The sequence below is a fragment of the Caloenas nicobarica genome, chromosome 2 (genome assembly GCF_036013445.1).
Source record: "Caloenas nicobarica isolate bCalNic1 chromosome 2, bCalNic1.hap1, whole genome shotgun sequence".
NCBI classification, from domain to species: Eukaryota; Metazoa; Chordata; class Aves; order Columbiformes; family Columbidae; genus Caloenas; species Caloenas nicobarica.
The window spans coordinates 36,632,655-36,648,348 of record NC_088246.1 but is presented as its reverse complement, the minus strand read 5'-3'; the positions used below and the strand labels follow the sequence as shown (position 1 = coordinate 36,648,348).

Here is a 15,694-nt window from a genome sequence, read left to right as displayed (position 1 = left end):
CGTTGAGGAGCAGCTTTCCATCCCAGCTGTCGCCTTTTTAGCGAGTGTCGCTGGTAAACAATAGAGACACCATAACAAGTCGTAAATGGTCCCTGTGACAGCAGCCCCTTGTGAGGCTGCATCTGTAGAAAATGATTAGAACAATTGCATTTTAAAGACGGCTCACATTGCAGCCCGGTCCCATCGGCCCTCTTCTTTATCTCGTCTGATGGCAGACTGGTTAAAACATTTAAGTTCTTTTGAGCAAATTAAGTGATTTACTGTGTTTTAGTTATACAGCAGCAGAATAGCTTCATAGGTCTAGCTTTGATGCTGATTTTTGTAACAGGGAGAAACACAAGCCCTTTGAGTGGTGGTGTGTTGTGAGGGGTTTTTTCTGAGACTGTTCCATTTACTTGTTTCCTGGAAATAGATTGAGGATGGCAGACATTGTCTATGAAGCAAGTAGAAAAAAAAGGATACCCTATTTATATTTCTTAAAATATCTAGTCTCCTCGTGGTTATTTTAAATTTATAGTATGATTGTAAATATTCTGCTTTTATTTCCATTAGGGATTTGTAGCTGATTTTGCCTATACGTGCCTTTTTATTTGCTTTGGATGTATATATGTAGCAAACCAACAATAACCTTTTCAGTTAATCTTTCCTTGTGTATCTTGGTTTAACTTTTTGTGAGTTGCAAAAGTATTTTGTGTGAGCTGGCAGGTACTTACAGAGAACGGCTTAGTCCTTGAAAATGCAGACACACACACACAAGATATACAGATTCAGGCTCTCAAGTTCAGCCTATCTGAAAGAGAGCAAACATGACAAGAAACTGCTTGTTGGAGGCAACTACAGTCACTTAAACTGCATTTGTGCAAAAATATCAGAATAGAGGGCCAGTGTTCCCTTGCACTTCGCAAAGTGTTGCAGGCAGAGCCTCGACGCTTACGCTTGAGGGTGCAATATTGTAAAACGGGAGAGGATTAAAACTCTGGCACTGTTTCTCTTGTTTATTTTTTATCCAGTTTAGATTAGTTGTTAAAATTGCACAGTAGACTACATGTTGAATAGAAAAATGACGAAATAGATGGGGTTTTTTGCCTAAGCGTCTTGATGTTTTAGCCCTCATCTCCAGCTTGCCCTTTGGAGTCTCTGAAGCAGCCATATTCACGTTGTTTCAGTTTTTCTTCTCAACTTTGTCAGCAACAATTTTTTTTTACCTGCAGGTGCAACACAACAGTGGTTCAAATATTTTGGCACAGGGATATGCTTGGGGTGCTCTGCGTTTTCAGCAGCGTAACTCTTTTCAGCATCACCACTGTTGTGGTGCTCTAACGCGTAACCTTATAATATCACTTCTTTTTAACTCATCTGCACTCTGTGCTTCTTATGGCCATGTAATAAAATTGAAATCAAAAGTAGATACTTTCATGTAACATCTTTACATTAACATATTTTATCTAGCAAATTGTCTTCTTAATAAGCAAACTGGTTGAAACCACACTGCTTTTATTAATGTAGCTATAGAGGTAAGATTTTTTTTTAACTGGAAATGTCAGTGGCAAATTACAAGACTTTTTCCAAGACGTTAAATGCTGTTGTGATCAGCCATGAAAAGTGAATATGGAAGGACAGGGTGGCTACTGAACTAGGCTGCCAGGCCTGGTGGCTGAAACTTGAGGTTTTCTCCAAACAGTCCCAGGATGGCTGCAACCACTTGCTCTTGTCATATGAGGGCTCCTAAGCCTCTATTCACATTTCCATCTAAAATTTTGAAATTTTGATGCTCTGCAACAGTTTCACTGAAAATCAAAGTAAGAATCATGTGGATTTAACAAATCTTTGCCCCACAGGTAACTCAGCCAGATATGACATGATGCTTTGAAGAGCAGTTCTTTATGTACCTCTTCTGATAAAAGAAATTAGTTTTTCAGATCCTAGTCTAAAACCTTCTAGTACCCAAGTGGGAAACCCATCTCCAAGTGGGTATGCCATACTGCAGTGCTACTTGATAAGTTCTCACCATGCTTTTCCTGGATTAATTTTTTGCATGCCCCCTCACTAGCTGGATCTCTTTGCGTATTTATTTGCTAACCTGGTCCCGTCAGTTTATATCTCTGGGAAAAACTCTGATGGCATAATGACCTACTGAGTTGGTGCTGAGCTACTCTGTGGGGTTGCTGGTGTGACCTCCTTTAAGGATTATGCACACAGCTGTTGGGGGATGGATCATCCTAGAGAAGCCGAGCGTAGGACTGCAGCCACGGGCTCCAGCAGGCTTGCTTTGCAGAGGAGGAAATCATACACATGCTAATCAAAAATGCAGTTTCTCAGAAGACCATTCCCTCAGGATGAGAAGACGCTTTTTGTATTTTAGAAAGAAGTAAGAGATTCTGAAGGACTTCTGACACTAATCAGCGGTGGTACATAAGCCACTATTTTAGGTGTTAAGAGGTCTTTAAAAAGCAAAAGAGAAAAAACAACCATTAGCTTTTTAAAATTACACTAGCTGCTCTGCTTTCTCCCTTGCTCTCTTTAGTGTTGTTAGAAGCTGATAATACTTTACTGGCCTGTGTTGTTGATATGGTTTCTGTGATTGTGAAATAAAGCTGTACATTCTTGTCTAATGATTTTTTATTTCTATTTTTAGCTGAAGTTACAGTTCTTGTGCTCCTAGGCTCCATGCCATTTTTTTTTAAATTGCCAGTGTTATAGACTTGCTGCATTGCTTGTTTAATTCTGATAAAATAGCTGATAGTTGGCAAAGACCCTAGATGATAAAATTTGCTGTGAAGTAAACAGGATTTTTGTTTTTAAAAAGAGAATTTTCCAAGCTTTCTGCATTATACAATAAATTGCTCTTTTTTTTCTACTTAACTAATTTATTTTTTCTACTTGAAATGTAAGTGTTTGAACAAGTGAGAGAGTGCAGCTGTCAGAAAATTAACCAGCTGAAAACTATTGTCAGCATTAATTTTGCTCTAATAAATGACTCTCTGAAGCTATTTAGCAGTCTGTAATCTAGATACAAGGCTATTGACCTATGATGGATAGTACTGGATTTTGTTTGTAAGCTTTGACTTAAATTGTCTACTTAATTTGCTGCAGGTCAGATCACAGGATTAGTGGTAAAGGCCATTATGTGGTTTGAATAAAAATAGCTAGAGGAATGGAATGAAAATCATTGTGTTTATTAATGTAGCAATCTTTGTGGTCATGTACATAGTAAACCCGTAGCCAACAAGATGACAATGACTGGTTTGTGTTAGCTTTAAATCTAGGCTTTACTCTTAGCCCAGTTCTTGTGAGTTGCCCAGAGAGGAGCTGTTCAAGTGGGATTAAGGGCTGCAAACAGGGTGTCTCTCAAAACCTGAACAAGAAGATCTTTACCACTGTAGATACTTTGGTTCCTCAACAGTGTTGCTCTAGGAGCAGCAGCGTTGTATATAGACTGATTTTTTTTGAAGCTGTGGATCTGAGTTCTCCTCGATGCTCCAGTTCTGGGCTCACCAGCACAAGAAGGATACGGGTTTACTGAAGTGAGTCCAGCTAAGGGCTACAATGATGATGAGGGGACTGGAGCATCTTTCATATGAGGATACTGAGAGAGCTGGGACTGTTTAGCACGAAGAGAAGGCTCAGGAGGGATCTTATCAATGTGTATGAAAACCTGATGGGAGAGGATGAAGAAGAGCGAGCCAGACTCTTCTCAGTAGTGCCAGTAACAGGACAGGACTCAATGGGCACAGATTAAGATGCATGAAATTCCATTTGAAATACAAGAAAACACTTTTCTACTGTGAGGGTAGCCAAGCACTGGAAGAGGTTACCTAGAGAGGCTGTGGAGTCTCCATTCTTGAAGATATTCAAAAGCCAACTGGACACCATCCTCGGCAACCTGCTCCAGCTGACCCTTCTTGAGCAGGGGGGTCAAGCTACATGACCTTGAGAGGTCCCTTCTAACCCCACCAATCCTGTGATTCAAGCTGTAGTATAGGTTTATCAGCCACTTAATCAGTGGGAGCCTCTCTCCTCTGTTGCCTATATTCACATAATTGGTAGGTATTAACTATTTTTGAGACCTTGATCTATCAAGTCTGAAATACTTCAGTGACTTCTAAAGATGGTGCATCTTGGGTGCCAAGATGGGGGAAATAAATACTTGACAGATACAGAAAGGGGCAGTTGTAGTCGTAGTCACACAGTGACAGTGCATCAACTGAAATATTTATGAAAAAGCAAACAAAAATTCTTCAAATTCTTCAGTGTGGGGAGCTGCAGTGTAGCTGTCCTTGATGTTGGAAAGGAAGTTCGGTACTGATCTGTGACACAGCACTTACATGGGCTTAAGGATTTAAGTTGAGAGAAGCTCTGATTAGCTTCCTATGGTTGCCCGCTTTATCAGAACTTCCTGTGCACAAACTTGGTTGCCAGGATTGCCTAGCTATGGCCTTATTTTTTTCTCTTTCTATTGTTTTTTATTGCCTCATTTCCTTTACTAGTGGGGAACAAGGAAAGAAGAAATGACCCATTTGAGTGTGATATACTTCAAACTGAATAACTTTTTTGTTATTTGAGGGTACATTGGTCATTTTGTTTTGTTTTTAAAAGCACTGTATCTTCAACTGAAAAGCTTTTTAAGAATGCATTTTCATTTGTGGCTATACAACATCTAGCGCAGTGAAGACAGTTCCAGTTACTCTCTGGAAACTATTTCAATAAAAACATTTATTAATGTTTATTATGGTAGCTAATTGACGACAAAGAACTGTGAAGCATGGCTGGAGAGCAGCCTGACACTGTAGAAACAGAATGGTGCACCACGTGGAGGAAGAACAAACTGTTTCACTTGGACTTTCTGTTTTTAAGAGCACTGTACCAAGTTGAGCACATGTAATTTGAAAGTAGGTTCTTAAAGGAATAAAACTGGGAATAGCATGTTTGTGTGTGTGTGTATGTATCGTTTGACATTGGGGTTTACATAGTTCTTTATGTCATTTTATATGTATTTATGTGTAGGAAACTAACAAAAAGTTTCTCAAATTAACTAGAATTTTGCTTCAGATTAGAAATGTAATAAACTTGTGATTCAGAAGGCTAGCCTTTATATGCTTATGTCTTCTAGATGTTCAATTACATGAAAATCAGGAAGCATTCATAAAAATTAGGTGAGATTTGGAAAGGCTGATAAAAGCAGAGTTAACTTTGAGCAATACTTCGTTAATAGTCATATGTGAAAAGTAGTTTGACAAAACAGAAACTTTATTTAGTAATTCAGATACAGTGAATTTTGTGGGGCGCAAAGATGCAGGAAAGGTTGATTGTTGAAACTATATGAAACTATAAAGAGTGATATTGTCAGTTTTCTTTAAGTCTTGTGAATTGTTTATCTGCCAGTACACCTGAAAGATAAAGTGATTTTATCTTCATCAAATGTCTGAGAATTAAGATCTCTGATCCGGTAAGTACTGGGACTATAGATTTACTTTTACATAGACTTAGAGAGGTTCACCATAAGTGAAGTATTAAACACAAGAATTTTACATCATCAGACCCTTACTGATAAGATAAAGTTCTGAAGATTTTCTAAAAATAGTGATTTTTAAATCCAGCATTGTCTTGATTCAGGTGTTGGAGCTGCTCGAGCTAGAAACCTTACTTTCATGGTTGGTGGAGTGGAACAAGAATTTGATGCTGCCAAAGAGTTGCTGACATGCATGGGTTCTAGCATAGTCTACTGTGGAGAGGTCGGAACCGGCCAGGTAATGCTTCCTGAGGGGTTACTAGTTATCTCAGTCTTTTGGTTTTGTTGCTTTGTTTTTCTTTAATGGTACCTACTCTTTTATTCCAGAACTGAATGCATTATAATATATCCTCATACTTGTTTGCTTGTTTACTTGTCTTTAACCATGTGTTTATACAATAACCTCATGGCACTCTTCTCTAGCATGTTGTATAGTTTAGTGTCAAAACATCTGACCTAGTGCTTGTCTACATTGGCTTGTTGAGATTATACTTCTTAGAGAACACAGATTTTAATTTTGTTTCTTCTAAATTTAGATTTACTAAATGTTCTGAAGGACAAAGAGCCCTTACATGCCATGTATACTAACTGAGATACTATACTAAGATAACAAATATTTCCTAATCTCCGAAGGAACCTACCTTTACAAGAGAGCTGTCGGAACATTGTCCCGGACCTAGTTAAAGAAGATTCCTCCATATGCAGAAACTAATTGACGGTTTAACTTACTTTCAGGCTGCAAAGATCTGCAACAACATGCTCTTGGGCATCAGTATGCTTGGAACTGCTGAGACTATGAATCTTGGAATAAGGTTTGTTTGATTTTTGCATTGGATTTAAGCATTTTTTCTGCGTTAACAGTTTTCATGTTTTACGGTTGACTTTCGCTGGGACAATGGTGTTTAGGTGGCATAGATAAACTCGTGCCAGCAATTCTCTTATAAAGCCATTGAGATTCTACAGGGATTATTTAACTAACGTAAGGCTCTTCAGGACAGGATTGTTCCCTTGTATTGGCTGTGTAGATGGTTGCATTCTGCATCTGAAGTTTAGCGTTTATTTGTTCTGCTGTAGTGTAATGTACAGTAATGTTTGTCTCGCATTGTAAACATGCAGAGGTAATGTAGAGGTAACCTTTTATTTGTATTCTAAGCTAATGTACAGTGTATTCAGAGTGTTATACTCCCATATAGCTCTTGTTGGCTTTGCTTACTTTGTTAAGTTGTTCCAAAATATATTTTAAAGTAAAACTTCCAGTATAGTGTATATATCAAATTAAGATCAAACCATAAGAAAACATCTGCCTTCCTGACTGACTTTACCACTGCTGTTTGTCCTAATTGCCAAACTCCTGTTTTGTCAAAAAAGCTGGAGTATGCTCCTCTACACTCTTGTCAATACTAAGAATACTATTTCTTTTCTAGCAGGTGATGCATCTGACTTGTAAGTGGCAGCATATTCAAACAAAATTATTTTTTCTTTCCAATTCTAACCTATTTATTTTGCTGTGGTCTTTGAGATTTTGTTTTGTTTTCCAATAAAGCGCATGCGAGTACCAGTTCAGTAACACAGTATTTGAACCTTCATAAATTCTCTTAGTAAGATCTAAATTGTTTGCAGGTCTATGCACAGAGAAGTCCTGTGTTTGAAGAGATTATCTTGCAGTTGTGTATCTTTTAAGGGCTCTTCATGAATTATTTATCTGCACAGTTGCATGTTTAAAATTCACCTGCTAAAACTACAGATATTGTAGATACTCACGTATCAGCTGGGCTTTAGTCCATGTGCTTATGTGGATTTGATACACTATAAAAACAGCAAGAGGGCATCAAATAAATAAATAAAAAAGAACGCCTACATGTGCACACTCGAGGCAATGTAATGGATTCACATTTCCTCTTAATTACCATATCAAGATGCAGTTGTTTTATTGAATTGCCCTTGTCTCAGATGTTAGACTATCTTGACCTATTAAGTTGTCATGTTGTAATTGAGATAAAAGAGGAATTTGCTTTGCATCAGTGCTAATTGGTTTATCAATATCCTGTACCATTTACATTTTAAAATTGAGAGTCTGTTAGATACTGAAGCATGTCTGCATCAAGCCATAATAAAAACAGTAGTATTGTATACAACTATTGTTATCCAATGTAGTGTAAAGCTTTCATCAGGTTCTGGTTGAAGTCATGGTCCACTTATTAAAGTGTATGCAACTGATTTTTCATTATGTTTTTATCTACATTTGTAAGAAGAGGTTGAATTGAACATAAAATAAAATCAAGAGGTTTGGAAGACAGATATTCTGTGCAGAATGAGTTGATGTCTGCAGCCACTGTGGCTTGAAAGTGTTTAGCATTTTCTTTTTTCATTTTATCATTTTCCAATTTTCATTTTAGCTGAATTTGTATTAAGCATTTGTAGACAAAAATCCAGTGTAAAGGCAGCAGTATACAAACCTTCCTCCCCTACCATCATGGTAGTCAAGAAGGAACTGTACTTACTTTAGAAGAAACCTGCTGATTGTAACCTGAATTATACAGAGAGCAGAATCTCATTTAGTCCCAAACTGCATGAGGTTTAAGACAGAGGCTGTAATTTAAAGCCTTATGAAGTAATTTAGACCCCTTGCATTGATTTTAATGTGCTGTGATTTAAATCCTGGAGAAGATTACTTCTGCTTATAACTAGAAAAAGAGCTTTCCACTTTTGGTGTATACAAATTTCTAATGTACAAGTTAACCTTTGTAATTCTAATTATTAGATGTTTTGCTATATTAATTATTAGCGTTTTTTTCAAGTCTAAGACTCAAAGGATGGTGTGGCTGCCTAGTCTGGAGAGTGTAGGAAGCTGAACTTGATTTATTAGTTTAATGCATATCTAGTAAAGAAAGTTTGACTCTGACCTAATAATGGTAAAGGACACTGGAAATCTAAAAAATTCATAATGGGAATTGTGGAGCTTAGACATGTTCTTAATTTTTAGATAGAATATAAAATATCTTCATGTCATACACTGTGTGTATCTGCTACATCATTTAAATCTTGAATTTTAAGGACTTTGGATAATTAATTATTCAAAATATCACTGACTGAACTAGATGTAACTAGAAAGCTGTATTACAGCACCTTCCGGAAACCAATATATACTCTGAGCTTAGTCTTCAAAACAGTATGATATTAATTCTAGAAATAATCTGCTTCTTCTCTAATGTTTTCGTAAAGCATACAGCCTAAATTTTCATTTTCTGAAGCAGTGAGTTACTGGTTTTATTCATTTCAGATTTTTCAAGTACATCTGCTATTGTTTTATTTATTTTATATTTGAAATTATAGAATTTTTCCAAACTTCAACATAAGTAGCAAATAGAATGGGGTGAGGAGGAAGAAAAACTGACATTAATGAGCAAAAATTCCACAATAAACACCAAGAAAAATTGGCAATATTGCTATGTAACTTCTGCATTTGTATTCCACTTGCTTTTCTACTTTACTTTAACATCTTCATTTACTAATCATCTTCATTTACTAATGAAGATGTCCATTTTCACTGGAAATGATTTGGTTTAGACTGTGTAACTCATTAAAAAAAATCATCCTGAGTTCTGACCACTGAAATGCTTGTTTTGGTTTGGTTTTTTCCATTAATTTCCTGATGCTTTATGAATGTTGCTACTAAAAGTTAGAAGGTGTGGCAAACTTTCTGGAAATAAATTCACATTTTCATTTGAATTTTCTTTTTTTTTTTTCTTAGCATGATTGTGCAACTTATCAGTAGGAAAATCTTGAGTAGATTTTGCTATACAGTTTTATGGATAATGTGCATATTGCAAAACACTGTAGTGACTTACTATGTCAAACCAATACACAAAGTATATGTAAACTTCACAAATAAGAAATATAAACATTAAGTGATACTGTCCATAGCCATAAGCTATTTCTCTTTCTCTTTTTACTGATCATTTCAATGTCAGTAACTTTCTTTTACTGAGCCCTGAGGTCCAGTGGAACGATGTCTTATACTAGCAAAATAAAGCTCAGAAATGCAATATTGCTGGTGCCTGGTTTGTGTTTAGGTCAGGTGGAAGTTGCTGCCTGTCAGGCAGTTTGCGGTCCCTTCAGAAACTGCCGGCACAGACTCAGGGAAGGGCTTATGTGGTGACACAAGATAGGACAAGGTTGCTTAATATGGTCGGGATATAAGGGACCAGGAGAGCAATAAGAGCTCAATGACAATAACCTCACTGCAAAATCAATTTTGTACTTTCAACAGCAGAGAAAGTCGTCTCTGCAAGGAGGGACTGTGGCAGCACCCAGATTTATGCCAAAAGCTGCGAATACAGTTCTTTCCCAGGCAATTTTTCTGTATAGGGGTTTGTGCCTGTTTGCTTTTTTAGATTTATAAAGTGAAAAGACGGTAAGAGAACTTTGCTCTCTGATGCTAAGTCTAAGCGTAGTTACAGTCTGTGGTTTTGGTGAACACGCCTGGGCTGTGCATGGAAGACACGAACAGAAAGGGGAGTCAACAGTAGAGAGAGGAGCGTGTGCTGCAGCCTGAGGGATGATTAGCCCTGGGTACATTCCCACTGCAAATTTTAGAAAGATTGCCTTGAAAAATGATTCCTCCAAGAGCACCGTGGCTCTGCTGTCTTCAGCATGGGGCTATAGCTAAGTCTTCTGAAAGTTAGTAATGACGCTTGAAAACACCTATCTAGTTTAAAACGCCAATGACGAAGTCATTTTTAGCTCTGTTAGAAGGGTCCTAAGGTTCTGATTAAACATTAGCAACTTCCTATGGTATTTATCCAAAGCACCTTGAGATGGGAAATTCTCAAGAGTTAGCTACGTCAGTTGTTGTACCTTAAAATGAGACCAGGATGTATCTTTTTTGTGAGATGCCATATCAATTTTTCTCTGTTCCAGACTGAACTCTTGGAGGAGTGTACAAAAATTTCATTATGTTGTTTTATCAAAGCTCAGCAAAACTTGATTTTTGAGCAGTGGCTGGAAGGGATCATGTTTTAACCGTTTTTTTGGTTCGTGTGTCCATTGCTGTTCAGTTCATTAGGAATGTTATTGAAGAAGCATTGATTTGAGGGAAGCAATTGTTTTTGCTCTATTATAAGTACAGTTAATACATCAACTTCTTTTCTGCTTATAAGGGAGAAGAACATTTTGGTAATTGTAAATTCACATGCACATGCACAAGCTCTCGCCACATCCAATGGCAAGTTGTTATGGGGACTGGCAGACTGTCATCATTTTGATAGCTTGAGCAGTATATCTCTTGAACAGCGATGGAGCTCTTATGCAGAGAGTATCATATGTTCCCAGCCAATTTACAGGGAAACAGCAATAACATTTTATCATGGTTGAGAGCCCAGTAGCTGCTTCCTATTAAACTTGCCCTTTCAGATACCTGTCTTGGATTAATTTGTTGATTTCAAATGGAAACTCAGTCTTCTCCACTGAAGCATGACTTTCTAGGATAGACTCTCACTGAATGACAATTACTGTATATTGTAGCCAGTTTCAGACCATTACAAGCTTTGGGCACAGTGGAAGACAGAGGACTTCCTCAGTAACTGATTTTAATATATGTCTAATTTTAACTGTCAGTTATATATGCACCAGTGGATGGATCCTCAGAAAGATGAAATGCAAAGCACTTCTAACTTGCTCTTATTAGTGATACACTTGCTGCAAAGGAGAAAAAAAAATAGATTCGGGTCTCCTGAAGAGAATCTGCATGGTGTTTAAGAGCAACGAAGTTTGAAGAAGTGGGGATTTAAACTGACACTATCGTCCTTTTTCTTTTTGTAGAGCAAAAATATGCCAGATCTAGTGCAGACAATATTTTATATATCTGTATAATATATCTTTTAAATAATACTTTAGCAGAAGGGTCACTGGAACACCGAGAAGAGCATTCTTTGGGAGGGTTATATGCATTTTGAAATAATAAGCTCTCTGTCTTGCAGTTTACTCGCCGCTGTAATTACGGGCCTCTGCGTGCAGCTACACACAGCACAAGCAGGCACTACTCTGCTAGATATACTGATCTGGATGTAACAATGACAAGGAAACAAATGAGCCAAGAGTTTTGCTTTGGCCAAAAAAGCAGCCTCTGTGTATTTGAAAGCTCAGGCATTGTCTGCTCCTAATGCATTTTTTTCCATGACAACAATAAAAGCATTTATTCGGAGTGATTCTTCATTAAGGCTTTGATGCACTATGCAAGATAAAAGTACAATTAAAATACTGTGAAAACATATTGGTGCTGGAAAATACTTTTTTTTTTTTTTAATAAATGGCAATTGAAAGCATTCAATTGAGTCAGACGGTTGGAAAAAAATGGGGAGGAGAATTAAAACTTGATCCCATCCAGGCCAGCTGGGGACTTTCCATTGAATTCCAGGGGCTGCTGCAGCAAGTTATAAATAAGACCGCACAGCAGCAATGCTAAAAAGCTACCTCTGCGGTACAGCAAGTGATCTTGCTTTGCATTAGGAGGGCAGAACTGCAGGAGACACATGCTGTTGTGGGAACAGGAATCATGCTGTAGGGCCCACTGTCTTTAATGTAGTTTTTAAAATCCAAAATGCCCACTGGAATAACTAGACATAAATTTTAGCAACTATTCCATTGGTAATGAGCTTTACTTATCTACAAATTAAAACCTTGAGCACTATGGGGCCTGGAATCAGTGTTAGGATCCCCATGGCTATGGAGATCTGTAAGAAGTCTGTGGTATAAGAGCTAGTGTTTGACTTCTATAAAGGTTAAAACTCAGCTGGAACTGTGTGGAAAAGCTGTTTTATTTTTAACCTGTTTGCTTGTCCGTGGCAAAGTATGTTGTGATATATCCCTTTTAAAGTGTCCGTTTCTGATTTTGGATTATTACTGGAGATAATTCTCTTGCTTTCTTCTTTTTCATGACCGCAACTGAATATTTGTACAGAGCCAGATAAACTGCTGCTGCTCATTGTGGGCGTAAAGCTAATTCGTGCAAAATTATGCTTGCAACTTGATAGCAGCATACATGTGGATCTAGTATTGAAGTGCTTTCAAGGTCCACATTGAGCAGCAGTTTATGCCATCAGCTCTGTGATAGAACAAATGACGTTTCTACTTGGACAAGCTTTGTTTTATCAGGATCAGTAACCTTATCAACAGTTGACCCAGAACCATAATGTATGTTTGAGAATAGATAACATATGTCACAGTGAGAGGCAGGCTTGCCTCATAAGCAAGAGTGTATAATGAAGATTTAATAATAGAAAAGAATGTGCAGTTATGTACCAGAGTAATATTTTTTGAGAATTGTAGTGGATTTGTTCACTTATTAGAGCAGGATCATTTGCATTATCTTGCTTACATCAAAAATGCGCTAGTGTGCATGTATGAACACATTGAACAAGTACTTTCACACTGTCACACTTGAGAATTTTTTGCCATGTTCAGCTTTAAAGAATATAATTTTTATATGAAGAACAAGTATGTGACCTAGAAGGCAGCAGAACAGACAATGCGTTTTAGTAATTGAAATATGAGGGAACTGCTCTTCTCAGAGGACCTTTATTTTGCTTGCACTTCCAAAATCGCTACGTGAAGGGGATTTGTTTAGTGCAAAAGGAAAAAAGCTCTGAAAATCTAGTGCTTAAATGCTGGATTGATGCTCTTTAATTTAAGATACAGCATCCCTACCCCCAATATCAATACTCTGTCATTTTTCATGACTTATAATAAAGGGAGAGAAATGACGGTAGGGTCCTAAGATATAAAACAAGTCACCCATGTCTTGTGCATTTTGACATTAACACTTCTCTTCCTTGACCTTTGACAGATTAGGCCTTGACCCAAAGCTGCTGACCAAAATCCTAAATATGAGCTCAGGTCGTTGTTGGTCTAGCGACACGTACAACCCTGTTCCTGGAGTGATGGAAGGAGTACCATCTGCTAATAATTATCAAGGTGGCTTTGGAACAACACTGATGGCTAAGGTACATCATACTCCATGTAAAGTATGTACAGTTGCTTCTCTCTGGGCTTCCAGCAAACATTCTTCCCAGTGAAAATATGATTACAGGGAAATATGTGTGCATGAACAGAGAGGAACCCAACCCCTTACCATTGCTCTGAATTAATGAGTTGTGTAGGGGACTTTTCCGCAGCCTTCAGCCTCTTTCTAGCTACTACCGCTGCTGAGCCACTCAATGAGATTATATGCACTGTCTTCTTCAATTCTGCCTTAATCCAGGAGTCCTTGTGTGTATGGCAAGCGTTCAGCAAGCCATTTAGGTGCCTCTTGCATGACTGCTCTAGAACTTAGGAGCGTAAGCTCAAGAGGGCAATTCGGGGAAATACAGGTGACCTAATTAGATGTGAATAGTGGCATAAGCATCTAAGATTTTGGACCCAGTCTCTTCCAGATACCTTAAACTGTGCTACTGGACATGCCCTCTAGCATCTGCTTCCTTGCTAAGCAAACTGCTTATGTGCTTGTCTTTCTGCCCGAGGCCCTTTGGAACACAGAAAGTAGAAAGGTTTCAACCCACACCCCTGCAGACTGATTTTTTCACAGCTTTACTTACATTTTGGTGGGGTTTTTTCCTTCAAAGCTCTAGTTTATAGAACGAAATTTTAAAACAAACAAACAAACAAACAAAACCCCAAACAAAAAAAACACAAAACCAAACCAAACACCTTCCTTCCCACACTTTGGAGTCAGGGGTCCTTGTCCATTGAGTTATTGAGATGTTGTCTGATGTTTCAGCCATCTTGGAGCCAGAGTTTCATTATTAAAATGAACAGACCTGCTTTATGAAATTGTATTTGTGCCAGCAGTGTGTTCAGAATTTTCTATGAGTGCCCCTTCAGAGAGAAACAGATCACAATCACCGCTACCAAAACCAAGCACCTTCAGTAGTTTGGAGTTAAATGATTTTGCCATTCTACTATTCCATGACATGATTTAAGCTTTGTTGAATAAACTGGATAATATGTCAATAGGTTTCACAAAGAGGATTTAGAAGAGGCTAGGAGTATGCCATGGAATATCTTACTGTAAGTCGGGTTAAAGTAGCTGTTCCTAGATTTATCAGGTCATCGGGCTTTCAACAGAATTGCTAAGATAAAGAGGAATGATCTGCCGTGATGTACATGAAGAATATTTTGAATCCTGTGACATCTGATATGTATGTTTTTCCCATTTTTGTAGATCTTGAAGTCATTCAAGGGTAATAGGAAGAGTAACTATAATTCTGATTTGTATCAGAGTGACCTTTATAGAGCCGATTTACAGATGGAAGTGACATTTAGAGAGTAGAGTAAGATCTTGAATTTCCTTGTGCTAATTCAAAGCCAGACACACAGGAAGTAAAGACCTGTCTTGTAAGTCATCCCTGAGAAGCCAAAGGTGCTCTCAGGAGTACTATAGTCTCTCAGTTCTTCTGTATCAAAGATTTGTTACCAAAAAACACAACAACAACCCACACACAGAACAAAACAAAAAAACCCCAGCAAATTCTATGAACCGTCGTAGTCCTAGATGGGCAGAAAATCCAGACACTTCCTAGTAACATTTGAGAGGGTCTTTTGCAACTTTCTTGAAATGTGGGCTGCAAAATTAATTTCCCTAGCAAGACCTTACAAAGGCAACCTTGAGCACAAGCATCACTTTCATACTTAAACAAGAGATGTCTTTATATATCCAGGCCCTTATCAGCTTTTCCTTTGATTGGTTTCATGTCTGGCTCAGCTTAGAATTCAAGACATCCTCCAGCCTCGCTTGTCATTTCTGTCCAACATGCATGCAGCTCACTACTTCTAGCTAACTATGGTTAGTCACAGTAACTGGTACTTGCCTTTGAGTTCTGTCCTATTCATTTCAGCTGTAGCTGCAGTTGGCGAAAGACTCTTGGAGGACAGGTTTCAAATTCATCCTCTTGCAACCTCCCCTCCTTTTCCCTACCCCCCCAAATTTAGTGTTTAAAAATGCAGTAGAATTATTCTCTGTATCCCTTTACCTTCAGTCATTAAAGAGAACTTTGAGTTGTAGCAGACCCAGGACAGTCCCCTAAGGAATTCTTTAATACATCCTTCCAGTTAGGCTGCAAACCATTCATATTCACAGAGTAGCCTATGCCTCTCATTTTGCTATTAACTGGCCACATTACAGTAAATGTA

The 15,694-nt window shown here is 37.9% G+C and overlaps 1 protein-coding gene across 1 annotated transcript in view; it reads left to right on the top strand.

The window, feature by feature from the left end:
• HIBADH (3-hydroxyisobutyrate dehydrogenase) overlaps positions 1-15,694 on the top strand; it is an 89,656-nt gene that overhangs the window by 68,814 nt on the left and 5,148 nt on the right. Inside the window, exons 5-7 of the mRNA XM_065630126.1 lie at positions 5,614-5,747; positions 6,245-6,321; positions 13,353-13,509. Coding sequence (XP_065486198.1) covers positions 5,614-5,747; positions 6,245-6,321; positions 13,353-13,509 — 368 coding nt within the window. The remainder of the gene's footprint in view (positions 1-5,613; positions 5,748-6,244; positions 6,322-13,352; positions 13,510-15,694) is intronic.